This window comes from Centroberyx affinis, unplaced genomic scaffold (assembly GCF_046629955.1).
Source record: "Centroberyx affinis isolate AG114_WGS23_722 - 3 ecotype Tasmania unplaced genomic scaffold, CSIRO-AGI_Caff_v1 ptg000108l_1, whole genome shotgun sequence".
Classification (NCBI taxonomy): Eukaryota; Metazoa; Chordata; class Actinopteri; order Beryciformes; family Berycidae; genus Centroberyx; species Centroberyx affinis.
Window position 1 is genome coordinate 666,292 of NW_027278810.1, and position 27,408 is coordinate 693,699.

General features: G+C 43.0%; 4 protein-coding genes across 5 annotated transcripts; 2 read left to right on the forward strand and 2 right to left on the reverse strand.

Annotated features, from left to right (window-relative positions):
• Positions 1-405: 405 nt before the first annotated feature.
• rab9b (RAB9B, member RAS oncogene family) lies at positions 406-4,987 on the forward strand. Its single transcript, XM_071524973.1, has 2 exons — positions 406-445; positions 1,506-4,987. The coding sequence occupies exon 2, from the start codon at positions 1,600-1,602 to the stop codon at positions 2,206-2,208; it is 609 nt and encodes a 202-aa protein (XP_071381074.1). The 5' UTR covers positions 406-445; positions 1,506-1,599; the 3' UTR covers positions 2,209-4,987.
• Positions 4,988-5,983: 996 nt separating this feature from the next.
• plp1a (proteolipid protein 1a) lies at positions 5,984-11,698 on the reverse strand. The gene is made up of 7 exons (XM_071525050.1): positions 11,695-11,698; positions 9,713-9,899; positions 9,395-9,551; positions 8,822-8,990; positions 8,319-8,392; positions 8,141-8,206; positions 5,984-7,715 (listed from the first exon to the last, which is right to left on the reverse strand). The coding sequence occupies exons 1-7, from the start codon at positions 11,696-11,698 to the stop codon at positions 7,635-7,637; spliced, it is 738 nt and encodes a 245-aa protein (XP_071381151.1). The 3' UTR covers positions 5,984-7,634.
• Positions 11,699-14,601: 2,903 nt separating this feature from the next.
• Positions 14,602-17,869, reverse strand: pcdh20l (protocadherin 20-like). Its single transcript, XM_071525299.1, has 2 exons — positions 17,791-17,869; positions 14,602-17,187 (listed from the first exon to the last, which is right to left on the reverse strand). Exons 1-2 carry the CDS (start codon positions 17,812-17,814, stop codon positions 14,659-14,661), a joined length of 2,553 nt encoding a protein of 850 aa, XP_071381400.1. The 5' UTR covers positions 17,815-17,869; the 3' UTR covers positions 14,602-14,658.
• Positions 17,870-19,388: 1,519 nt separating this feature from the next.
• Positions 19,389-23,602, forward strand: LOC139648861 (regulator of cell cycle RGCC). 2 transcript variants are annotated; one of them, XM_071525104.1, is made up of 5 exons: positions 19,389-19,503; positions 20,728-20,892; positions 21,600-21,680; positions 22,311-22,373; positions 22,932-23,602. In XM_071525104.1, the coding sequence occupies exons 1-5, from the start codon at positions 19,482-19,484 to the stop codon at positions 22,943-22,945; spliced, it is 345 nt and encodes a 114-aa protein (XP_071381205.1). In that variant the 5' UTR covers positions 19,389-19,481; the 3' UTR covers positions 22,946-23,602. The 2 variants fall into 2 exon arrangements, with proteins under 2 accessions (XP_071381205.1, XP_071381213.1); XM_071525112.1 differs by having other exon boundaries at positions 22,949-23,602.
• Positions 23,603-27,408: the final 3,806 nt, after the last annotated feature.

The window sequence follows — 27,408 nt, forward strand, 5'->3', positions numbered from 1 at the left end:
CTCTACCGAATTTCTGCGACTCTCAACAACATCGAAAACAACAGCAACAAAATAATAATAGCTGTATTCTTCATCTGCAATTTCGACTTTTGACCATTAACGCGGAATTTATTTTTGCCTCCATCTACTGGACTGGAGTAGAACAATCTTTTTCAGTCAGTGCACTCGTTATCTGGGTGCTGTCAGTCTGAGACCAGGAAAATATTGCTATATCACTAAGATATTAATGATACTACCCTCTACACTACTCTAAATAATTACATCTCCGTGACACTTTGTTGTTATCAGATATGGAAAACACAAATAGTTGCAGTAATCCTATGGCCTTTAGGACCATGCGGCTTGACTGGGGGCGTGTACGTGCGGCGTTTGTCGATGGGGACGCGCACGGCAGTCAATCCCAGATGCAGGGAAACTGGGCAAGCCACGCAACACCAAAAATTTGGTACAGGATGAGTAAAGAGATATTTTTTTTTATATAATACTAAGTCATTTATATATATATATTGCTTTACCGGAAAATATGTTTTTGTCAGCTTAGATTGAGTTTTTTTTCTTGTTTGAGTCGCTTATTCACTATTAGCCAGTGTGTGCTAACGGTTAGCAGCCGGAGATGTCAACAAGCAGCAGCAACACACAAGCAAGCAGCCTCATCCATAGATAGCCGACTAGCTAGTTAGCTGGGCAGCTTGTTAAACTGCTATACAGGCGATGTATTTAGGCAAACTTTTTAGATTTTTTATTTTTATTTTTTACTCCGGTATCGTTTAACCATGAAGCATCTGTCCATCAACGAAGCAGTTTGATAAGGGATGGTCAGCCACGTTTGACAGCAAGCTGGTGCATGTTTTGTGGTCAGCGCAAGCGCAGTGGTTGTTTTCCGAGTCAGCTCATGCTCCTGACTCACCCCTGTTGTTGTTGTTGGATGGGACTCCCACACCCTATCTATTATGCATTTCATTCCATGGAAGTATTGCCGCCCTTTGTCTTTTAAAGTAGTGTTTGTCTACTACACTAAAACGGACTGACACTGCTGTTCAGTTAAGTGTTCAGGGTTAGTGGGAAACCATGTCTAGAAAAAATCATAATGAGTCAGTAAACAATAAGGCTGTAGTCAGCCAGAAGTGGCCTACTTACTTCAGCCTGAGCCATAACTTGCAAACCATTTTGACTGTGAAACTGTGAGCCGGGGCAGAGTTCTCGGTCATTCACCCTATCAGTGTGTCCCTGAAACTAGTCAAGCATTACACATCAGATATGGCATTTCTTTCTGGTAGAAGTCAAAGTTTATTTGCTGTTGAAGACAGACATTGCTAGAATCGCCTTACTTTTCCCCTCTGTATTTTATCTACTCTGAATCATCAGCTTTATTAGCAGGTTTGGGAGTCGTGTGTGTTTTTTCAGAAGTCAGTCTCTTCCCTTTTCTTTTGTGTAATGATGATTTGCGCTTTCTGTGTTTTGCTTGTCAAATAAGTATCTTTTTTTGGACTTCCTTCCTCTTCTAGGTTAAATTGACCCTGGTCTGCCACCTGGTGTGGAGGCCTGGTCCCGGTGGCCCGTAACCCAGTGAGGAGGCCCAGCTGGGTGGGAGGTAGCGTGATGAGCGGGAAGAGCCTGCTGCTGAAGGTGATCCTGCTGGGGGACGGTGGGGTGGGTAAGTCCTCCCTGATGAACCGCTACGTCACGGACCGCTTCGACTCCCAGTCCTTCCACACCATTGGCGTGGAGTTCCTCAACCGGGACCTGGAGGTGGACGGGCGCCTGGTCACTCTTCAGATCTGGGACACGGCGGGCCAGGAGCGCTTCAAGTCCCTGCGCACGCCCTTCTACCGCGGCGCCGACTGCTGCCTGCTCACCTTTGCTGTGGACGACCTGCAGAGCTTCCAGAACCTGGGCTGCTGGAAGAAGGAGTTCATGTACTACTCGGACGTTAAAGACCCTGAGCGGTTCCCTTTTGTGGTACTGGGCAATAAGGTGGACAAGGAGGACAGGGAGGTGGGGGAGGACGAGGCACGGGCCTGGTGCGAGGAGAACGGCTGCTGCCCCTACTTTGAGACCAGTGCTAAGGACGACACTAATGTCACGGCTGCGTTCGAAGCGGCTGTCAGGGAGGTTCTGGCTGCTGAGGACCAGATCGACCACGCGCTGCTGAGCAGCACGATCGATCTCCATGGCAACCGCAAAACCTCCCGCTCTTCTTGCTGCTGATTGGTCTGGTGTGAAACCACCCCTCCTTAATGTCTCTGGCTGAAACTTGCCTTTAGCAGTTTTGGGAGCCAGTGAGGTTTTGTCTACGCTACATGTAGGTACGAGCTACTGAGTACAGTATCCTCTAAAGATTATGTGGATGAGATAAAGCTGCTCTAAGGAGTGTTGTGTCACAGATTCAGACAGTATTCAGAAGGTTGGAATATTGCTCCAGCCAAGGTACATTATAACAGGCACACTCAGTTTTCGTACTCTGCCTGCTTTCAGCAGTGTTGCACAAGAAATTATCACTTTTACCCAGTTTAAGCATTGTCTGCCTGTGCAGGGGTTTTATCAAATAGTCCCTCTAAAGTAATTATTTGAATTTGTCCCGTATTAATCCAGTGGACCAGAGAATATTGTCCACGGCAGCCTGTCCTCTCTCCAAGAGCACAGTCTGCTTGTGGCACAGCGGCGTAGTCCTCATACTGTAATTGCTCCACTGTCTGTCTGTAAGCTGACTTTACTCGGGTTTCAGAGGTACTTTGAATACAGCATCGCTTTATTTCATTGTCAGATCTGTCGGCAGTGGCTAGATCGCTAATGGAGTACATGGAACACAGGCAATGTCTGTAAGTGACGCTGTTCCCGATCCAGTCAGACATTGTGCTTCAGAGCTGACAACATCAATATGATGACAAACACGTATTGAGGTACCAGGAGGATAAATGATTGCTGCACAAAAAAGGAAAGATGACCCTGTTTGTCTTCAAAGGGAAGGGAATTGTGGGCTGTAATATTACAGCTCTATAAGCAGTTGGTACAAGCTATTGTGGTACTCGTATTCATTTGAGCATTATGTCCATTACCGCCCTTCTACAGCTTAGCCAGAGGTGTCGGGTGTATGAGACCTGCAGTATTAGATCATTCTTATTTCCCATTACCTGTACAAGGGCCTCTTTACTGGGTATAGTCCAGCATTTCTCTATAATACTAATGCATTTGCTACTGTTAAAATAAACTGCTGTTTATTTTCCTGTGAAGCACATTTACATCCTCCAACAACATGTTATTTTTGGCAGGTCCATATTTTTTTTCCAGACAATTATTGTGGTCTGATATTTACTTTTGGCTTCAGTGTTTGATCAGGTGGTCTTTGGAGTTTCTTTTCTTGCTGAGTAGAGGTGGTTATGATTATAATAATAATGGTGATAATTTTGGCATGTCTGTAATCCTGTCTGTCTGATTTGCTGATTGCACTGACAGGCCTTAACATTCCGGTCCTTGAGCTTTGCCTGTATTCTGAAGGTCTCCTCTGCTTCACTGATATATTACATATGCCTTGTACTGTCAGTCAGCTCATTCTGGGTCTCAGCTGAATGTGAATTAGCCTGAGCACAAGGATAACGATGTTACCTTTTAATGTGTAGATAGTGCATCACCTCTCCTACGTCCATTCATACAATACTGAGTGAAACGTACAGCTGAGTATTGTGAGAATAATCTTGTTGATGCTTAACTTTGTTCAGGTGAATGGTACTTTTGATTTGACTGTTTTTACATAATAGGCTTCCTTACCACAGGCATGTTTGACTTTTGTCCCTTTGGTTTTACTGCTGTCGGCCAAAGGTTGGCAGCAGTGTGTGTCTGTCTGTAAGGTTCAAGAAGATAATATGGTTTGATGCTTCAGACATTGTTTAAATTCTGTTTTTTTCAGTATTTTGATAGGTGCTTGAATAGCATTTGGTACAACCAAAACGGTTGCATTAATACGATAAAATGTTTTCATCTGTTGCGTGCACAAAGTCACTATGGTTACGTTACATGTTCTCATACCTTTTCTGTTCTGCTTGTCTTATCGCTCAGCCTGAGGTCAGGTTATTTGCCTTTCAATTGAAAAATTCAAATTGCGTCATATTTCAGTATGTATGCAGCCTAATGGTGACCATTACAAGAGCTTCACTGTGGAAGTGAAACCAGTTTAAGCAAGCACTGTCTGTCAGATTCACTTTTAATATGGTTCTTTGGTTTAATCTAGGCCTGTAGAAAATGGCCTGTTGTCCATGCTATTACTATAAAGTATTTTCTGAAGTGTGTTTGAGTACAGGTACCTACAATGTATGAGAGAAGATCTATTTACTGTGAACTGAATAGGGCATTTTAACAGAATATAGCCTAAACCTATATTAATCCAAAGGGAAAATGAGGGCTGGAAGTTAGTCATTTATTTTATCAGTGTTAATTTTTTTCTGGGTTAAGCAGAATACTGTCTCCTTACTGTACCGACTTGTTTCCTCTCCCGGTAAGATAATGTAGCCGACCACAACCTTAGCCTGAATTTTAACATTAATACCTGAGAATCAATGAATTTCTGTATAAGCTAGTAGTCTTTTGATAACCTATGTTGCTCTCATGATGCTGTCTTATGGCACTGTAACCAAATCTCATCTCATATTTTTTTTGTTTTGTTTGTTTATGTTGCAGTAATATCCAAGAATGTAAAAATTAATTTCTCTGGGCTGTCCATATTAATGGCTTATGTAAATTTAGCAAAGGGCATTCATTTTATAACACGGTACAAAATGATACTGAACGTCTGTTTCACTCGTTCACCCCATGAGTGTGCTTTAAGCGGTGTGAAAGTTAAGGCTATGTATCCTGATTATCTGTTGTTGATCCAATGTACAACTTCTATAAGTCCTCTTTTTGCACTATGGAGGATGAGGCTGGTTGTGTCAGATTGGCATAGTGGTGAATACTATCCAATACTCGGCTACAAATAAAACATGCGACATACCAAATGGAAGAACTGTCTTGACTGTGTGTTTTTTTGTGCTGATGCTTGTGACACCCAGGGTTCCTGTGGGCCTTGAAAATCCTTAAAGGATTTGAGATAAGGCTTTAAAGTTTCTGAAAATTAATGGATGGAATTGAAAGTACTTTATTAAAATATGACACCCCAAATTCATCAATTCCGCTCTCCATACTAGCATCAACACTTTACATCCTGAGGAAAACCCAGTGATGGAGATTTGTGTTGATATGGAAACGGCTTGAAAATTAATAATTTCTCCATGATTTCTTAGATGGAGATAGCGAGTAAAAAATTTGGTGTTTTCATGTCCAATTTTTACCACTATCACGTCTCACCCCAACCATGCCAGTCCGTGAATTTCACCAAGACCTTGAAAAGTGTTTGAATTTGATGTCCAAGTGAGTGTGGTAACCTTGGAGACATTTAACAGTTTCATATTTTCCCTTCATGAAAAGAATATCAAGCAAGCACTGCATTTTTATTTAAGAAATCAGGCCTAGGCAGAGAAAAGTTAAGACAAAATACCAATGATAAACATTTCTTATCCCATCTGCCGATCAAAGACAACGTCAGTGCATATTTTAACCTCTGACTTGAGTAAATACTAGCTAACTTAATGCAGAAAGTATAGATTCTATTGGCAGGGCTCAATACAGACCAACATTTTGGGAAGTGAGCACTAAATATTCAGGAACCCTTATGGCTCAGTTCAATGACCTTATTTAAAAACAAAAGGAGACAAAAGTTCCCAACTGCATTGGTATCATCTTACAAATAACTTCAGATCTAACACAAAATACTTTTTAATCAGAACATCAACAAAATAATGAAGGGAATCAGTGCAACAAATGCCAACATTGTGCTTCAAAATTCCAAGAAACTGGTATGATCTGGATGACCAGCTCAACTGTGATGGTAATTATGGCTCCTAGAGCAAAGCTGGAGGCGCTGTCACTAGGTGTCAGATAGGTTTGCGGGGTAGGGAGAGCACAGTGTCCCACCTCTGTCCCTCTGCAGCCCCCCATACAGGTCAAAGCCCCTCCTCTCCTCCTCCTTCCTGTGCCTCAGCTCCTTCAGGTGCACCTGGTTCACAGCCAAGTGGAGGGAACAGTGCACCTGTGGACAAAAGAGGAGAGAATACAAAACACCTTGGCCCCTAGATGTGGCAGCGGGCCAGGGATGGAGTGCCTGTTACACCACACACTGCAGACCCAGACATGCACAGAGCCATACAGACAAATGTTTTCTCAGGCACTGCATGAATACTTCAAAGAATATTCTTTTATTATCAAATATTACCAACACATGAAAACATGTAACAAACAGCCAGCTGCCACTTCACAAAACCAACGCTCACAGCTGGGTAAAGCTTCCACCAAATTGAATAATCTACTTATTATGTTGCAAAAAGGTTTTGTTAGTAATACCCAAAGTGTAAATTATCAGCAGTAAATTTACCTACAGTAAGTAAAACGATGTGTTATACAATAACTACAAAAACATTCCTACAGAATTAGAGACAAAACAAAGCTGTCCTATCTCTATAATAGTACCTCAGTCATGCATCAACAGCAGGGGGAGTCACACCTCAGTGTGTTTTAGGTCTAATAATATGAGGTCGCTAGATAAGTAAGCACCTGTAGTACTTTTGCCATCTCAAAATTATGAGAGAAAACAATGTCAGACCTTTCTAGATCAGTATAAACCAACTAAACAAGTACGTCTCTTTTTCAGAAAGAAACCACTCAAACAAATCTAAAATTCCTTTAGTTGCTCGTCGCTCTGAATCCATCTCTGCCATTATTGGATGGGGGTGGGGGGGTCATGCAGCAGTGTGTGGATGTGTTGTGTGTGTGGCTGCCGTCACAGAAGGGCTGCATTCAGGCTTTTGAGAAGTCTCGCCCTCTCTTTGTCCAGAGGACCCTCTCCCTTGACATGTAATCTAACCCTTGGCAGAGGCTCCTAGTGCAGGTGGCCCCCACAACTGGCCCCTTATTGGCCAGCTTTTAAAGCAGGCATGACTCCATTGTTAAGGCTTTTCTCAAGCCCGTGAGAAAAGTCCTGAGGTCAGAGTGAGACTGCAAATGCATGCTTGTCTGCCACCATGGCAACCAGATGTGAGGGATGGTAGCCATGGTAACCTATAATCCCTATTCCCCATAACGCTTCTAGCTGCAAAACAAATCGGTTATGTTATTTATTACCTATGTTATTGTATTAGGGGTGTGTTATTTGCATTTTGAGTGATGGGGAAACTAAAATGTATTGTACACACTAACCTCAGAAAATATCAAAATCAAATATGTACAAATATTTTGGTGACATAAAAAAAAGGCAAGCACTAAAAACATTGAAATGAAAGACTGAAAATGAAAGAATCCAAAAAAAATCCCCAAAAAACAAGTCTAGTAATAAGTATTTCAATGATATTCTTCCAAAAAGAGAAAAGTAAAAACAGAAAGACAATTTGGTGAGAAAAATGACAGATTGGTGAATGAGTCCATGGCCCAAGGAGCCAACACCACAGGTGGCTCTGTGGAGAGGAGGTGGTAGGAGAGAAGTGCTGCCGTCCCGTTAGGTCCCCGTGTTCGATAGTAGCAGTAGTGAGAGAGCAGACAGGAATCTGGCCAGCCTAACACCGTGCCCCTATGCCCTTTCTGCCCAGATACCGTAGAACCGCAAAGTTATAGGTGGTTGACACAATATAGGTGAGCTATGGAAGGAAAAGGGGGAGACAGAAAGTGTCAGAACAGCACTCAAGAGAAGATAAACCCATAACATCCTTATACTCCATAAATAAGAAAAAACAAAAAAAACAAAAGCGATTAACTGCTAATGACATTAATTTAGATGGCAGATTCTTTCCGTATAACAGTTTCTGTAATGGGGCATGCAAGTATAATGGGCTCGCCATTTGCCTGGCTGGAAAACCACCAGACATTACGGCACTATTATGATGTTTGTGTCAGCTGAGAAGAAGGAACAGAGAGCGATAGTACGAAAGTCATCAGTCATGGAGGCCTGAGATGCCTCGCCGCCTACACTTTGAGCGTCACAGAGTCACATGAGCCATAACACTATTGTACCCCGGCGGGGAACTGCAGCCAAACTGGCCCCAGCCGAGGCATAATCACTCACCAGAGCCAACAGAGTGATGCCCGCACCGGCGAAGGCAGCGATGTACAGGTCATAGGTCATTCGGTACTGAGAGGAAAAGAGCAGAGTCAGTGACGATAACAGGACTAGTTCAGTTCATGTCAGGCGAGTTACAGACTTTGGATTGACGGCAGAACCTGAATAATTTCCTGGCACTCACCTCTCTGGTCTTGCAAATGGTGGACAGAGTCATTCCACAAGCTTTTCCTGGCACCGCATTCCACGGCAGTAACCCTGTTGACGATTTAATTTCTATTATCAATTCTCTCTCTTTAATTACAGACCAAGATGAACTGAATACATTTTGTGTGAAGCATTGAATTGAATGTACTATGTTTTTCATTATCTTAAAGCCATTTTTATCGAAAGCCTTATGCTTAAATGCTTGAAATTTGTTATAAACAGTGAAGTTGATGCCTATATATGAATTTCTTTCCAAAGCCTTTGCCTTGGCGGCTACTTTAAAGAATCTAAAATATAAGATAGTTCTGATTTGTTTAACACTTTTTTGGTCACTGTATAATTCCATTTCATAGTTTTGATATCTTCACTATTATTCTAAAATGTGGAAAATAGTAAAAATAAAGAAAAATGTGGTGTGTCCAAACTTTTGACTGGTAGTGTAGGAATACAGAGATTGCCGTAAAGGGGGTTTCTCCTCACCGTACTGCCTGGCATCGACACAGAGCTGGTTGATACTGGCTGGGGTCTCGGTCAGAACTTCAACGGTATAGCAGGTGGCGTCCATGTTGTAGAAGAAGTAGACGGGCAGGGCGGAGAAGGCAAACACCAACAGCCACAGCACAGCTAGTACATACGTCAACACTATAAACTACACATGGAGGAAGGAGGAAGCAGAGTTAACATCTGGGTGCATGATCACAAGAAGCTGATGCACATAAGACATCAGCTCAGTCCATTCTATATTAACTCACTTAGTACCCACTGACGACCGCATTCACTTTATTCCCTGATTAGCTTTCCTTATTATCTCACCGGCTATTCTCTTCCTCATCCATCCACTCTCAACTTTTTTTTTTTTACATCTTTCCCCCAGTGTCAAATATAGGCAGCCCGCTGCACTGCTCAAACACACACTGTATGCTTATCTTCGCATGTCCCCAAAGGTTTTAGCAGCCTGAAGATTTTCGGCTCAGCACCCACCAGGGAGCGATATGTGTATTAATCCCATACAATCTCCGAGCCCCTTTACTAGTCCCACTCTTGGCCTCTCACCGTAGAGCTGAGGCAGCGGCCACACATGGTGCTCCTGAACTCTCCAAAGGTTTGTTTGGCAGCACTTGTGGTATAGAAGCCCTCAGCCAACAGCACAATGCAGTAGAGGAAGAAAAACGAGGCCAGACCATAGATGACATACTGGAAGTATTGAATGCTGAAGGAGGAGGAAAATAATAAAACTAGTCAAAATACAGGGTTAAAATAGATCTACAGCAGAACCATTATGATCTGAATAGAGATATGGTCTACTCGAGAAATCCAAATGGTCTTCAAGGTCGCTCATTAATGATGGGAATGCTCAACTTGATCACTTACATGTAGGCAAGGGTGATGTAGTCCTGAAGGTTGCGGGCAAAGTAGGTCTCGATGAGTCTCTCTGTCTCAGTGAGTGCCTGGTGCCCACAACCGCAGAAGAGGGCAATGCCAGAGAAACACAGCAGTGTGGCTACCAGGGAGCAGTATGGCACCCCACCCAAGCAGCGCATGCAGCAGTCATAGCAACCTGTTAGTCAGACACAGCGCCACGGAAAGGCAAGTCACATTATGCATTTTGATATGACAGACAGCACAGAAAACATCATCTATGTTTTTGAAGGTGAGTTGAGTTTTTGAAGAGAGAAACAGAAAAGATGAGAGGAAGATGGGCTGGTATAGGTCATAAGTTGGTTTCAAACCACATTGCAAGTGCATGGTATGTGTGTCAGCCAATGGAGCAACCAGGACACTTGAACTTGCAGTCTAGTGTTAATGTGGACCGAATTACAACATCCCATAAAGGCAGAGACCATGCTATTATGTCACTATGCATCCAGCTGCAGCCATAAACACTTTGTTCCCCGAGTTGGACTGGTCTGCTCACTTGGTACTGCTAAAGCTGTGCATTCTTCCTCATAGTCATGTGCTGCTTGAATGGATGCCAAGGGCCAAGGGCATGGGGATGTGCCTGCACTGACTGCACTGACCCCAGCTCACACCCTGACTCCATTCACGGCCCAGCATGGAGAGTATGAGAAAAGGGGGAGGACACAGAAGAGAGACAGAGTAAAAGAGAGAGAGAGGCTGCTTTTGTGACTGCAGAGACAACAGGCTTTGTCCCACAGCATCATGGGGGTACAAGGGCCACCAATGTCAAGCAAACAAAGGCCAGAGGCACCTCTATGCTTGACACGCATACACTCACAAACACACATATATATACACTATACACACGCACACACACACACACACACACACACACACTGATATTTCCTTTTGGAGAGCCACGGGAGCAAGGAAGTGAAAGTGCTGTCTATGTTGGAAGTAGGGGAAAAGCAAATTTATAAATAAACAATGCAACTGTGTGCATGTGTGCCATTACACGCATGCGTGCATGCACACACAGACACAAACACACACACACACACACACACAATGGAAGTAGACAGACTGTGGTTGGTACCATTACAGTAAGCACAGATGGTGGGCGGGGCAAGTAGAGAGCTCTTTAATTGGACACATGTACTTGTTTGCTGTCTGTGTGTGTGTGTGTGTGTGTGTGTGTGTGTGTGTGAGAGAGACAAAGAGACACCAACTGTGCCATCAGTTTGCCATCCAGATTGCATAATCATACTATAGCATGGAAGAGGTAGTCTGTTAGCAAACTAGCAAATAAACTCCATTTAATACTCGTTCAGTATTATTTATTTGGGAAGGAAGAAAACTAAGTAAAAAAAAACATGCCAATTATATATAGCTATGCACAAATAAATGTCTATAAAGTAGCCCCATCTTGGGCACATTATCCAGAACTTCAAACATGAAACAATCTGCAGAGTGGTAGACCATGAGCCTGTTGCCTTGATACAGCCAGTACCAATTAACCCCGCTTAATGACATCACGAGCCAAAGGAAACAGGTGAAGCACATTCTTTGAACCAAGGAAGTCTACAGTCTCTCGGTTGCGACTTAAATGAAAATATAGCCCTGGTTCTCAAAAGAAATGCATAGCTGAGGCTAAGTTCGGCCCTTTGAAATTGAGAAAGATTGTGACTGAAAGCAAATGCGACAAGGCTCTTCTGAAAGTAGCCCTGCCATCTCAAGCATGAAATAAATCTCATAATATCAGTGGAGCATCAGCCGGTGAGTAGCCGACCTCTAAACTGAAAGAAAAAAAAAACGTAATAACTTTTGATGCCCTCTTATAGACCCATTCATATCATTGGGCAATCACATAAAATGAAATGCAGATTTGATAGTATAAAGTAGTCTATCTGCGAAAAGCAAATTAAAGGTAGATGCCATTGGCTGGATTTTCTTACCCATGTCTGGAAGGATGCGTTCAGGACTTGTTGGCTACTGCTGCTTGCACTGCAGCTGGTCCGCTGATAATATGCGCAACTTGTCTTCGGCCCCCGTATATCAATCTCAACTCGCTTTCTGTTCCCCCAACAATGGACAGACCCGCTGATGACTGCAAGTCCGATCTTAAAGAAACAATGTCGCTTTTCAATGAACTGCGGGCCCGGGTTCAAGGCGGAGAATAATGAGGAGGTCAAGGTTTCTTGCGCTTGCAGAAATTTACTTAGTTCATTGTTGGGAAGCAGCAGCATCGTGCATTTGCATAAGAGAGCAGTGGCAAAAAACAAATCTTTTATTTCCAGCTACCTCTGCTGTGTGTTGGTCATCTCAAGCCTCTGTAGGGCAAACAAGTCCAGGGTTTTGCCAAGGCCTTTCGTTTTCAAGAGCTTCCCCCTGGACTGGCAGCATTTTCAGCTTGATAAATAAAAAGGAATGAGAAGCAGCTCATGGATCATGCAGATAGGCTGTGGGACCGAAGGAGGCGAGATGCCGCATGTCCATGAACAGGGAAGGTGATTGTGACTGAAAAACATTAAGGCCTGTGAACACACAGTCAGGCGATGTCCTCCAGGGTTAGAAAAGATGTAGATGGCATCTATTATTGACTGACTTCTGTAATGTTTGGTATTGTGGTATTTTTAACACCAATAAAGTGAGTTTCTTTAACAGAAAAAGACTAATTTGGATTTTTAATTCCATGAGTCTTTTTTTTTTTTTTTTTGCCATTTGTGATCTTAAACTAACACAGAGATGTAGACATATCTCTGAAATAATCCATTGGCTTTTTGGGTCAGTGCCAATTTCTTTGTTCATATCAACTCAGTAAACCCCACACCCCAATATCAAATCTCAAGCTTCAGAATAGTAAATGTGATTAAAAAGATGTGCTGTAAATTCGTATATATTGACCAGAGCCAGCAGAGAGACGTCGCTGGTCTCAGACGACCTGACTGTGAGGAGAGAGTGACTGTCCTCTGATTCATCTCCTCCCTCTGGCCAAGTACCACAAATAAAGAGCTAGAATTGGCTTCCTGTTTGTCCAGTAGATGGCAGGCTTTCTCCTGCCAAAGCATGTTTATAGCGATAGGCATTAAAAGAGTTTAATTCCAAAATACTATATTAATTTTAGAGAAAAGTAAACTGAATTTGAATGTCTAAATATCTCTAAAATATTGAGGATCCAGCCTAAAAAAATGTTGTCAACCAAGGACATAACATCTGTCTTTAAAAAAAAAAAATATATATATATCTATATATACCACAGGCCTAGTCTGTGTTAATGTCAAATATTTTTTCTGCATCTTTTAATTTCATGTTGTCAGTCTTTTTGAAAGACTAGATGCCACTTTTTTGTCAAATAGTGGATATCTCACTTTGTAATTGAACTCTTCATTTATTCTCTATTAGCGTAGCAAGTCTCACGATACAATACAATTAGATTATTCATCTGAATTTTGAGCAGCTATCTCATAGGGACGCCACTCATGTTATTCACACCGTGTTCACCAGTGTTTGAAAGCATTAACCAGCTTGTTGTACATGCTTGTTGTAAATGGTTTTCAAATACAGATGTACTTGGAAAGGGACCCTCCATAGTTTTGTTTTACAGCCTTATACCATAAGGCTATAAAACATTTTCCTTTTTAAAATCAGAAACATTAAAGAGACTGGCCTCTTTTGTATGTTTATGCATTTGTAAGATTAAAACAACTTGTATCCTGACTCATTCATACTTAATGTATCACTTAACCTGGTTTGATATCTTATTTGTTTCTCAGCATACAACTGTTTCAGTTACACAAAGAGCAAACTGCCTTTAGTAAAGGATTGCTTTGAACACAGTGTGATTTCAGACCAAACATCTGTCATCAAAGCGGCAAGCCTGTTGGGTTACTAGGTACAGTATGGTCGCTTTTGTGGCTTTGGGTGAGATCCAACACTGTGTGGGTGAGAAGAGGCACTATCAGGTAACAGGAGTGAGGCCGTGACTTGAGATGGTGGTGTGCCTTGCCTCCGCTGCCTCTCACCTGTCCGCACGGTCCTTCTCCCTCTCCCCTTCAGTGGCCTTCTCCAAGCTGCTCCTTGAGAGACTTTCATCACCTCCCCACCAGAGGAACATTAAACCCTTTTGTGCGTCTAAATACCTTAGACTCCCCATCACTCAAAGTGGGAAATCTGAGAAAGGCCCAATCAGCTTAGCGGACCATTACCTCAGTCTTCAGCCCACAGCTTGGTGTTCTCTTTTCGCCGCAGGGGTCATGGAGAGTAATCCCTATAGATAATGACTGTTACTGCTCTTTTAGCAATGTCTTGCTGTGATATATTCTATTTTATGGTGGCTAATACTGTAGATATCACCAGATACCTATATCAAAATATTTTTTTTTACTGTTTTACATGAGATGTACATCAGGGGTATTCAACCGTGTGCCATGGAGGGCCGAGTCTATGCAGGTTTTCATTCTAACCAAAGACTAAAGCAAGTGATTTCACTGAGTAGTTCCTCCTCTCTGGCTGAAGGTGTACTAATCAGTGAAATCATCTGCTGTAGTCTTTGGCTGGAATGAAAACCTGCATACACTCAGCCATCCATGGCAGAAGGGGTGCAAGACAGTCTAAATGTGCAGGTAACTTCAAACGCCTGACTCATCAATCAGATTTTACCTTATTTCCTGGTTGCTTATAATGTTATCAGATTTGGTAAAGTAGATCAACTTCATTTCCACAGTATTTTGCAGTTTTACAGATTGCTGCGATTACTGTTGATAAATCTGTGATTGCATTGTGTATCAGAATAATTCAAAGAATTCAGGCATGAAAATACATGGAGCCTTACACAAATATTGAAAATGTATTTAATTCACAGGCTGTTTTCATACTTGACACTGTACAAACAAGGATTACACAGTGTTTGCTTTATTCTGTTACTCATCAGAGTGATATTTCTCTTTGAGCCTGAGTGGAATTTCATTCTCCTCAATATGTCCCCTCTTGTTCTGTTGTGAACGTCTTTTCTTCTGTTTCAGGCACAAAACAGCTGTCACCACAGACAGACAGATGGATGCCAACATCATACCCAGGCCCACTAACAGTATCACCTGAGCAGATCTTGAAGCCCTCTCCTCCATCTCACAGATGGGTGCCTCTGAGGGCGTCTGTGCCAACCTGTAAGGCAGAGACCTGGGCACACTGTCCAGGTGGCAGGGCTCCATAGTCTCATTGACCAGTAGATTAACCCAAACAGTCGTGTGGAGCGGAGCTGGTTTCCCCCCATCACTGACTACGATGAACAGGTGATGCATTCCCAGGTCCTTCCCTAGCAGGCTCTGAGCCAAGGTGATGTTCCCTGACCTTGAGTCCAACCAGAAGGGGCTGCTGTGCTGGGCTGGCTCTCGTGCTGCGATGGTGTACGTTATCTCCGAATTCAGTCCTGAGTCCTCGTCAATGGCATAGATCTTCGTTACCATGGTGCCTGCCATGGTTGCCGGAGAGACATTCAGGCAGGACAGGTTGCTGTTGGGAAGGATCACTTTTGGCTGGTTATCATTGACGTCCTCCACAAAGACAGTTACCCTGGCGGTGGAGGTCAAAGCAGAGGGGCGGCCATTATCGCTGGCCAGCAGGTGTAGTTCGTAGCGGTCATCTGTCTCTCGGTCCAGGTTTGTGGTGCAGCGTAGCGTCCCCTGGGTGTTGTCCACAACAAATGGTCCACTGCTGTTTACAACACGTATGTCTACGTTCCCGTTCTCCCCTTTGTCTGGGTCTGCCACCCCCACCTTACCCACCTGGGCAAGCGGTGCTATGTTCTCAGGGATGAAAAAGATGAAGTGAGGGGTTAGGAAAACTGGTGCATTGTCATTCTGGTCCAGAACATGAATGGATACTGTGGCAACTGACTCCAAGGGAGGAGAGCCGCTATCTCTTGCCAACACAGTGAGTGTGTGCACATCCTGCTGTTCCCTGTCCAGTGAGACTGACACAGACAGTTGACCTGTCACGTGGTCCATTTTAAAGATGGTAGATGTGCGTTTGCCCAGCCTGTAGCTGACCCTGCCGTTGCGTCCACTGTCTGCATCTGAAGCTGTGACCCTCAGCAGTGACATCCCTGGCTGGTTGTTTTCCTCCACCTCCAGCTGGTAGTGAGACTGGAGGAAACGTGGGGCATTATCATTGACATCCACCACCAGCACTCTGATCTCTCGCCTAGAGCGTGTGCTCACAAATCCTTCAGCTGATGGGCTATGCACCACCACAGAAATATGATATTCACTTTTCATCTCGTAGTCTAAAGGCTTTGATGTGGAAAGAAGATATTTGCCATTCTGCGGGCTTAATATGAAAGGCACTTCTCCCTCAATGGTAAGAGATGTTCCTTTAAAGCTGCTGTCCCCCCCAAGCTCTAAAACAGCCAAGACAGTGGGGGGCTGGTTCTCTGGTAACACCATAGTCTGGTTTTGATGCTCCGCAATGAACCCGATCTTTATTGCCAGCTCTTGGCTTGCCGTGGGGAGCACAGATACGGTTACCTGAGTGTCTGCTGGGGGGCAGTGATGGCCACTAGCTAACACTTTCAACACCAGCTCCTCTGAGCTGTCACTCTGGAGGTCCTGCGTTAGTCTGATGTGCCCGGTGTGGCTGTCCAGCCTAAAGAGCCTCTTGGCCCGCTCAGAGACCTTGGGACTGAGGGAGTAAACGATGGCAGCATTGGGGCCTAAATCTGGGTCTGTCGCCTTGACCTGAGCCACCACCTTGTCCTTGGGGGAGTCCCCGGGGATGGTGACACTGCGCGGGCTGTCAGAGCTAAAGCTCGGACAGTTGTCATTAACATCGGTCACCTTGACAGTCAGAGTCACTGTAGCACTTAAAGGGTCCGAGCCACAGTCAGTGGCCACCAGAGTCATCTGATACTGGTCCTGTGTCTCTCTATCCAGAGCTCTTTGCACCACCAGCATAATGACAGGACCCTTTTCCACCATTAAACTGAAAACCCCATCAGAACCTTCTAGGTGGTACTGCAACTCTCCATTACGACCAATATCTCTGTCCTGGGCCTGGTCATCCAATAGGAAACTGGTCCCCACAGTCACGTCCTCTGACACACTCAGGTGAATCTCACTGTTTTCAAAATGAGGAGGATTGTCATTGATATCCTCTATGATCACAGGAAACTGTATAAGGTCTCCTGAGGGCCCCACAATGGCATTGTGTGTGATAATGCATTCCTCAGCTTTTGTCTCCTCGGGGCAGAGGGCCTCGCGATCCATCTTTTGCTCAGTGGTGTAGAAATTCCCTGTGTTTTTATCCATCCACAGGTACTCCTGAGTCAGGAGCTGGTATGGAGGGGAGAAGTGTTTACTAAGTGACCCGACCAGAATGCCGGCCTCCTGTTCCTCTGGAATGGAAAACCGGACAGAGCCACATATGATCTGCCTGACATGGACCATAACCAGCATCTAATGTGGGGAAAACAAGCAGTGAGCATTCATTTGCAAGAAAGAACAGGAGCATCGTGTTATCGGTTATGACTGGACTCCCTTTGATTTCTTTGTTACACTTGATGGAAAATTCCACAGATAATGATAAGATTAAACTTTCGCATTCATGCCTCAGTGAGCTCTTTTAAAAGCGGGGACTGTGCGTGCAGACAGAGTAATGTGATGCCCTTCACTTCATGAGCCGATTACTCTAACCCACAGCACTTAACAAACAAAACATGTTGGTGTTATAAAGCAATAATCACATTTGCACATATTTCTACATTTTCGTAAATATTCTCATCAGTCCATTTCCTGATCATTAAAGAGGTGTTGAATGGGTATTAATTTTCATATTATCCCTAGCATAAAATAGTATTGTAACCCAATAAGTCAAGGACTTCCCAATTCTACTGTAGCTACATTACACATTCACTAGATTTGGTCTTCATAAAAGTGGATACCAAAGAAATACAATCAACAGTTTAACTTTTTCCCTCCATCAAAAAGGAACTCTAGCATGTGACAGTAATGAGATTTTTTAAGATCAGATAATCCTTGTATTGTTTTTCATTCACTGACCTGCAGTAGTCCAGCCAAGTTCATATTATCAGGAGTCCCATGGCCTATTAGCCTTCACACATGTTACCCAAGTTCTCCGCCAGCAAGTGAATGCTGAATACAGAAGGAGGAACCTATACCTGTGCCACTGAAGGCAGAATTCATTACATGCCCCTCCTACAACGCTTAACCTTTCAAGGCGGTCTGACACACTAGAACAAGTCAGTACAACAGGTTTTCCTGCATTAGTTTAAACGAAGTTTTTGTACATTTGTGGTTTTAGTTCTTTGAAGTAAAGTATGAGTAAACATGGGGCTATTGTTTGCAAGTATGCTGTGTGTAATTGATAAGGTTGGGACACAGTAAGGAATCTGTGTGGTTAAAATCAATAAGCAGGCTACCAAAACAACTGTCAACTGTTTATTGCTTTTGTGTTTTTCACTTTCACCTTAGACTTAAATGAACTATCAATCACTGGCCACTGTTATCCAAATTTCCAGGAGCCTGTCTAACCACTAGAGCTGAGTAGGTCTTTATAAATACATATAGGCCTATGCCTTGAACTGCAATATTTAATATTTCTCTCTGTATTCATATAGGAACATATAGGCTACTGCAAATTAGATATGTAAATTACTAATATTGTTTCCTCTCTGGTAAACATGCATGGTAACTTCAACTCGAATTTGGTGATATAGCCCACCTTCGTTTTGCTGTTGTGCAGTGGGAGCTCCAACAGAAATTGCGCATGAGTGCCCTCTGTCGCCGGAATAGGGGATTGCGTTGCGACCGCGGGTAGCGCAATGATAATATTCTGCTGCTTATTTTATTCTAGAGGTAGTACAATTGAATTTTACTTAATTCAGAGTCAGTAAGTTGTGCAGAAAATTAGCTAAGGAAAGGTAAGTAGCTCAGTAAAGAATACTAAAGGATTTAATTACTTTCAACGAAATTACCTGATTACCTGTTGTGACCTGGCCCACTTGAATTGGTCATTATCTCTCCAATGTCTGGGGATATCAACAAGGGTTGTATCAATCATAGGAGGTGAAGCTCAGAATGATAGTGTTTAACTATGATAAATCCCATTGTAGCTACTCACTACTTGTCTAAAAAATCAAACAGTAAAAGTACAGGTATGGATAACGATATCTCTAAAGAATATAAGAACACGTTAAAGAATACGTTTTTGAAGGAGCCTAATCGTGTTATTAAGAAAGTCTATAACGGCAGCCGGCAGGCTACCTGTGATCAATTTCCTCCCACTTAGATACTTCAACAGTAGAATAGGGGCAATTAGACTACGACCAGTTGATACAATCCGTGTCTGCAGGCTGTGAATGTAACAGTCATCTCTTTCTTTCTTTCTTTCTTTCTTTCTTTCTTTCTTTCTTAGGGCCATGGGAAAAAGGTGTAGGCCTAGAAATAGCGACCTCGGTTGCATAAGGTTCTATTTCTGTCTTCTTGTGCCATTACGTTTTGTTGCATTCATAGTTTTTTTTTTCTTTTCCTTTACCTACTGTAGTTTTCCGCCCACTTCTCCGGCTACGGTAAACCTCAGAGGCTGTTCTGTGAAGTGATTGGCTGGTTCAGTCCGCTAGCTGAGCGGGCGTGGAGGGCTTTTATAATAAACGCCGAGCCCCACTTGTCAGCTTGAACTCGCTGTGAATTCAGACTCACTGCAGCCTTGTGTTTTATTCCACTCCTCCAGAATGTCCGCAGAGAGCTTTACAGGTGAGTCTTAAGACTACTCGAGCCATTAGTTTAGTTCAGTGATGTAGTGGTAAATAAAATGGTGGCTAAACTATGACCTCGTGTCAGTGATCATCATGGAAAACAACCACCAATATAAAAATCAATTTTAATTATTTTGTTGATTTCCCCCTCAAAATCCTTATCTTGCCTCATCCCTAGTTTATCTTCATGTTAGTTTGATATTACTTACTTTAAACTATACTAAATTAATGTAAAAGATTTTGTACATTTTTGCACTGTATTCTGTAACTTCACATATTGTTTTACCTCGTGTTCTCCATTTCCTGTCATATATTTTCTCACTGTATGTATTTTTCAGTGTGTTTTCTTTGCCCCAGTAGGTAGCCGCCTACTGCTACTATTTCCTCACACTCTTTTAATACTGTAGTTTGTGCCTTTTCATACTTTCATTCATATATTGCTTCTTACCATGTTCTAGTGCTGACATTTTCGGTTGTGTATGTTTACAGAAACGTCATTTAGTTATGTCCTTATTTATTCTCTCTTTTTCTTGCTGTATCCTAATACTTCCTGCTACTCTAACGGCCTAACTCCTCCACGGGGATCATTTCATCTTATTTATGTCAGCCTAATAAGGCGGTAAAAAAAAACTGTGGGTAAGCTCAGTTCAGGGTTCAGGTGGGTTTACCCTCCACTGCATCCCTGGTTTTATGATGCTGCATTTAGCCTAAAGAAAAGCCTAAAATGTTGCTTTACTGCAGCCTGAAACATAGAATTTAGAATACACAGCCTATAGACCAGGTGTTTTACAGGCTATTAGCTGTTTTACATGCCTTATTATAGGCTATTAAGTTTTTTCATACAGCCAGTTGGTTCTGATATAGCCCACTGATACACACTTCAACTTTATAGGCTATTGGCTTATATTTTATTTCATTTAGTTCTCACACAGAAGATTGATATATTATTTATTAAGTTATTCACCATCTCAAAAAATATCAAAAAATACTGAGATACTCTTAGATTTCTTTATTTCAACAAACACTATTTTAAGTTCCCTGGTTTCAATTAGGGTTTTTAATGTGATTCCCCCTGTCGATTGTTTTAAAATTAGATTACGGAACATATTTTATAGGCTATCAATACTTTATTTCTGAAATATCCTTAGACGACCCTAAATTCGTCTTCCAGTGAAATTAAGTGATTTCCCTCCAACCACACTGTCACATTTCCCCCCTGCAGACTTGGAGCTGGAGCTGGGCGAGCTGCTGCAGGAGTTCCAGGACGTGGTGGAGGAGCTGAGGGCCCCGTCCCAAAGCAGACCCTCCGCCTACCACAAGGTCCTGGAGGAGGCCAAGAGTCGCAGCGGGCAGGGGGACGACAGTGGAGTCGAGGACTCAGACTACAGTGAGTAACAGACTAGAGTCGCCCCTAGAACAGTGTGACTCCACCATTGCTGTGATTAAGAAAACATTTGTTTACTGTGTAGAAAGAGGAAGGAAGGGAAGATATTGTTTTGTGCATCAGTTGCTGGCGAGTGAGATTGTGTGGAGTCCCCACAGGCGCTGGGCGAGCTCCTTCTCCCCCCCTTTTATCAGCCCACACAACTGCAGCTTGACACCTTTCATTCATATGAAATTAGTGGTACAAGATGACACATCCCTGGATGTATTTATTAAAATGGCTGTTTGCTCGTAACAATAGCTGTGGCACTGGAATGAACCGCAATTATGGTCGGGTCTATAAGCTATCTTCGCTAATTGTCTTATCTTTTGTTGTTGCTGTTTTGTGTTTGTCTATATTTATGAGATAAAAGAAGCAATTGTGTTTTGTTGGTCCCATGTGTGGTCATTATTGAAACTAGTCAGACCCCCCAACGTTTCATCAGGCAGGCCCAGTTTCAAAAGCTCACACTTGGGAGTTACCGACAGTGAACAGGCATTTACCTTCATTTTATTGCATATTATTATCATTATGAGCAGCTCCTGGAGTGTGTTAGATTGTTGTTGTTGTTGTTGATCATTTCGATAGTCTGGCCTCAGTGTTTCTCTTTTGTTCTCTTTTCTCTCCCCTCTCTCTCTCCACTCTCTGTCTCTCTCTCTGCCTTCCCCCAGGCAGCGAGGCTTCTTTGGGAAACAGTTTGAACACCAGCGAGGAGGAGCTTCACACAGCAGGCATAACGCTGGCACCGAAAGGTACTAGAGGCTTCCATCAGCCTATCTTCATCCAGATAGCCCTCGCTCTTACAGTGATCGCTATCACTGTTGCTCTGATCACTATCGTCGCCACACAAAAAAACCCTCTACATTAACATGGGAGCTCTTTTGTTTTTACACAACAAAGTCTGGCTGCTGTGACTGCCCCCCTCCCAGTTCCCCTGCAGGGGCTATTTGTGCTCTTATGTAGGGGTGAGAGTAGCTTGTGTGTGCGTGTGTGTGTGAGTAATGTTAAATCTCAATGGATGAAAACATTGGAAGGTGAACAGGAGGTGTCAATCACTCTGTCTGTTAGCACAGCATACCTAAAGATAGTTACATCAGAGATCCCGCAGGGTTCCATGGGGTTTCGTCAAGCTGCAGGGTTTTATACAGCTTAAGATGAGTTTTATCTCAGTTTGTAGAAAAGAAGCTGAGAATGTTGTTTTTCCAGTCCAAAAGCAGTTTGCTCCATATGTAATTCTGCAAGTTAGATTAGCTTTCAGCTTTTGGTCCAAAGGAAATACCACTGAACTGAGCTGCGTTTCTCCACAGAAATGTTCCATTGCTCTTCTCTTTTTTTTCACCATAGTCTCTCAAATTCCTTTTCTTTCTATCCTCCTTCTACAGCCAAGCTGGGAGACACAACGGAACTTCAGAGTTTTATCGACAGCTTGGACCGGGAACTTGCTGGTGCGTATTTAAGAGAGTTACACCCCCTATCACTCAATCTTTTCTTTATTCCTTTAGCACTTAAGCTGACAAGCCAGCAGGCTGCAGTAAGTAATGGTAGCTGAGACGTTGACAGAGCGTATGTTTGTTACACAATGAGATACAGAGTGTGTAGTAGTCGCCACGTTTCTACCCTGTAGTTCCCCCTCCCTTTTATCTCAGAGCACCTCTTGTGTGTAAATGCCATGTCTGGGGACTCAGGTGGGCTATCTACACGCCCTTCAGTGATAATAGCACACTAGACTACATGAGCACCAAGTTCCTGCTATCAGCGCTAAGGCAGTGGTGTTGCAGAGGCCCATGCACACATGCGTGGCCACACGCACACACACACAAAACACAAAACATGCATCCAGTGCTATCAGTGTGCTTGACGCACAGAGAAGTGCTGTTACGCATGAATCATAACTCCCCCGGCATCTTCACAAGGTTTCTGCACGCTAATGAGTGTGTGTGTGTGTGTGCGTGTTTATATGCCTGTGTGCTTTTTCTCCTATTCTAGCAACTAAGCTTTCGTAGTTTTCTTTCCCTGACAGAGATGTGAGCAGAGAGAGAGGCACGTGGAAGGGAGGAGAACAGGCCAGGGGCGACGTGGCTGGCTACTGCCGAGCAGACAGGCAGATCTAAACCAGAGCAGATCTGAGGGAGCAAACGCTCCCCTGGCTGCTCCGGGGGAAAAGGTTAACATCAGGAATTAAAAGGGCATTCTGTTCCAAAACGCAAGAACACCATCAGACCCCTGGCAACACCGCGTCCACTCAGCAAGACGACGTCCCTGCAGCATCAAGTCCAGGATGTGTGACATATTCAGGAACTAGACAGAGCTTCCATCTGTCAGGGTGTTTGAGAGAACGCTCTCTAGGGGACAGAGGGCTTGTTTATGCCACATTTGAAATTCATTTAAATGCCACGCCAGTAAAGGGCCTGAAGTCCTCACTGCCATATTTGTTAAAGGAAGTGCCTTTTGTCTCATTGTCAATTATTATATTAAGCTCTTTTAGTTTTAAACAAATTTCCCATGATTGAGTTGGTGGCGTTCAGATCTGCTATGTAATACCAAATGCCATTTATGTTTCGAAGTTATTCAGTGTACAGTTCTTGTTAATATTCTTGTTTCATATTGTAAAGTGTTGTACAGCTATTGGCACGTAGACCAGAAGAATGCACAATAAAGATACTTTTTGATTGTATTTGGTACCACATTTGATTTTTTTTACTTGATTATACTTTGAAATACACAAGCAAATGTAATCTGGTTGCAGATTCATTTCAGTCGCTGGCTTCGCTGACCATATCTGACTCTATATACATCTCACGGGTGACAGTTTTGAAAGCCTTTCGGTGTTCTAAAAAATACTCCTGACAGTACTGAAGACAAACTGCATTCGATGAGCACACACTTTCACCATCCCCAAAATTGGATGGTGCTAGTGTCACACCACATGTCTGTGCAGCCCTTCACCCATTCTTCTTTGTTTGTGCCTCTGCTTCCTGCATGCCTGTTCTGATTATGCTTTGAGTTTCACTTCTGCCACAGAGTCAGGAAACCCACAGATTTAGCTCAGACACCGGCTGAAGACAGCTTAAGTTGGGAAGTGCGTCATTTGTGCTGAGAGTAAAACAATGGTCATTTAGTGTTTGGTTAGTAATTCTTGTCAGGGGCTTTGAATCTGCTGTATTGTATTACCATAAATCCTTTGAATGAAGGAAGGAAATTCGAGTTTCTGCCTGTAAAAGAGAATCTTAGGAGTTTGCCGACCCTGGCTTATCCATCATAGCTGAGTTCCAAATGTTTATCTTCTGCTGTCATTTCATTGCAGCATCAGTCCTAACGGATGTCATCCATTATATAAGTCTACAGGTATCTCCTCCCTGTTGTCAAAGCAACAAGGCTTAGAGAAACAGACGAGGCAGAGGTGAATGTTGAGGCTCTAGTTGTGATATTTTACTTGTGACTTGTGATTTTACATTGACTGACATCAGCAGTATAATCCGGCTGATGTGTGCAAAATGAATTTTTCTGCTAAAGGAGACATTTTAAATACCACAGCTGAGGTTAGCATGGAGCAGAATGAGGAAGTAACCAATAGCCAATCTTCACACCATTTCTATATAAGTGTTATGGGGCTTACTGGAATCTCAAGCGTAGCATCCTCTGATACAGATGTTTTCAGAGCGTTGGTGGTGAAAGCTTTGAGGATGACAGTCTAATGTTTTTTCTGTCTTGGAACAAAGACAGTTGGCGCTTCATTGAATTGTCGTTCTCCCCTTAATGTCCCATGACAGTTGATATGACCCATCATCCATACCAGTGGCCTTGTGGGTAAACTGCTTGGGCGGACCTGGTTTTAGACATTGTTTCAATGGCGGCGGCCAAAGGAAAGGAAGGCGGAACATTTAACATACTGTTCCTTGTCTGTTTATGTCTCATTAAAAGACACTTTGTTCAGGGAGTTCAGTCCTCCTCTGAACTCTGGCCAACCATTTAACCCTGCTGACCGGGCCGGGACTTGGCACTGGGAGAGAGGGGAATAGGGAGAGGGAGGAGAGCAAGAGAGGGGGGGAGGGTGTGGGGGGATGATTGTAATGCTCCAGGGACAGAGTAGTGAGAGAAAATTAACTTAAAACTTGGATAGAGACATACTGTATAATAGAGAGGAAAGATGGGAGCATGAAGAGACAAAAAGAGAAATCGAGAGTGTTCAAACAATAGGGAATTATACAAGGGTAGTATAGGGTAACCTGCTCCTCCTCCGTTGTCTGTTCCACTTAGAGAAAGGCGAGGATGACTGATTGAGGCCACAGCTGTTCAGGAATGTAACAAACAAAGTTTGCTTCAACGCGAAGGAACTTCCCTCAAGTTTCACAAAACGAAGGGCACATCCTGTTTTCAGAGGAACTGCAAGGAAGAACCGCAACAATGATGGTCAAGTGCAGATGAAACTGAAAGGCTTATGATTTTGACTCACTTCTGTGTAGTTTCCCTGTTTCCCATGGTGTTTTTCTACAATATATTTCAGTCCAATTGCTCCATATCAGGACCTGCACTTGATATTGCTGACACACTTAGCGCTTACCTGCTCTAATCCACATTGTCATTTGTACTAGAAAAATCACTGGCAGCTAATTAAGCTGTACTGTTATCATCTTTAGATGAATTGCTTTTCAGTGGGATCTGATATAATATATCAGTTTGCCATGTGGGACAACCTCCATATTGTTTATCTGTTAATTACTATGGGACTAGCAATTGATTGTCAGCACATGAAACTAAGAGGGCAATATGTCAGCCAGTCGCCTTGTTTATCTAGATAACAGACAGAGAAAATGATGGATGAACTGAGTTCATTAGCTGATAAATTGAAATGAATTGATATTATCATGAGACAGTAGAATGGTCTTAGGAGATGAAGACATAATAAAGACCATGTTTTGCCCCTTGCAGCTTTCACCTATAGACTCAGGCATCCTGATAATAAATGTCACATAGACTTAATATCTCTATGCACAATGCTGGTTTGTTTTTAGTGAGTTAGCAGCCTAATGAAGATGTAATTGACTATAGCAGAAAGGAGACACTTGTTATTATCAGACAATGAGTAAATGAACCAGGGATATGGCCTGTGCAGCGAGGCTATCATGGTCGAGATGAGTACAGTATGCGGAGCACGCAACGTTCTGTCATCTGCCTGATGAGAGACCAGAGCAACGTCTCTCCCTTGAGAGCTCCCCAAATGGTCTAGGCTAACAACACTCTCCCAAGGAATTAGCTGGCTCAAACCCCCCCACACCCCCAGTGCTCCGAATTGTCAGATCCTGACTGGGGCTTACATAACCGAGCCCAGTCTCCGAGCAAGGATCAAGGATTCAGATCACTGCTTTGTTATTGCTGCAGAACTCGGCTCACAAAGGGCTGAATGAGGAACTTGAACCATAAAAGGACTTGGTGGTGTGCCGTGAAATAATAGCTCTCATATGACATAATTTCAAAGTCATATGAGCTGTTCATGTAATCATTCATAAGTGCTGTAAAATCGTTTTTCAGTTATATTCATAAGGTGACATAACAGGACAGTAATCATTGGCCTTTCACCAGCAACTCATTTACTGCACAATGGAAACATTTTAATGGTCCATTTGTATTGCAGCATGCACATCCAAGCTTCCACCCGCAGCCATGCCATTTCCCGTTTGGCTCTTTCTCTCCCCAGACCTCATTGTATGGGACAGGAAACCAGTGGAATTCCTTTTGGAGATGTTCATTCCCAAAGAATGTGACTCATCCAGCCTTCCTTGGACTCCAAATGACGCAGTACAGTGCATCACTGCTGACTGGGGATTTCTCGACGCCACTTCACCCTTCCTCTTCCTCTTTCAAGTCAGTCAGGCAGTTTTCTTGAATTCATTCTCAAACAAATAACATGAAATGTGTCAGAGAGCTCAAAATATTATCGCAATTCTACCCTTGATTATGGAATGCCTTGCTATATTCAATAATATCCACTTAAGCTTTTTAGCAGTAGTTATGAATGTAGTACTACTGGGCAAAGGGAGAAAAAACAAGCCCTGAAAAGATGTGTATCCAGCTCTTGAAGGATGCACGAATGGGAGTCACAGAGAACATAACTTCACTGATTGCCAGCTACCTTGTAATCTACCAAGCTTTTTAATCTGTCAGTCAAACAATGACGTCTTGCAACTTTACAACATTCAAAATGCTTCCGAGGTCTTAATAGCTTTTGTAGAACAGATACTAACACGTGAAAACAATTTTCAAAATCCACTTAACCATCAGTGTAGGCTACAGTATCACCTGTAGTGCCAAGACTGCCTCACTACTGGATTTTATATTTCAGTGGAATGAAGCAACTTTTGCTCATTGTGTTGACACTTCTTTCCTTTCTAATCGATAAACTGAAATCTTAATGCCAGGACTGATAGTGTCTAACAGTAAAACATGAACTGTATTTTAGATATATTTTGAAGCTGGGTGCGA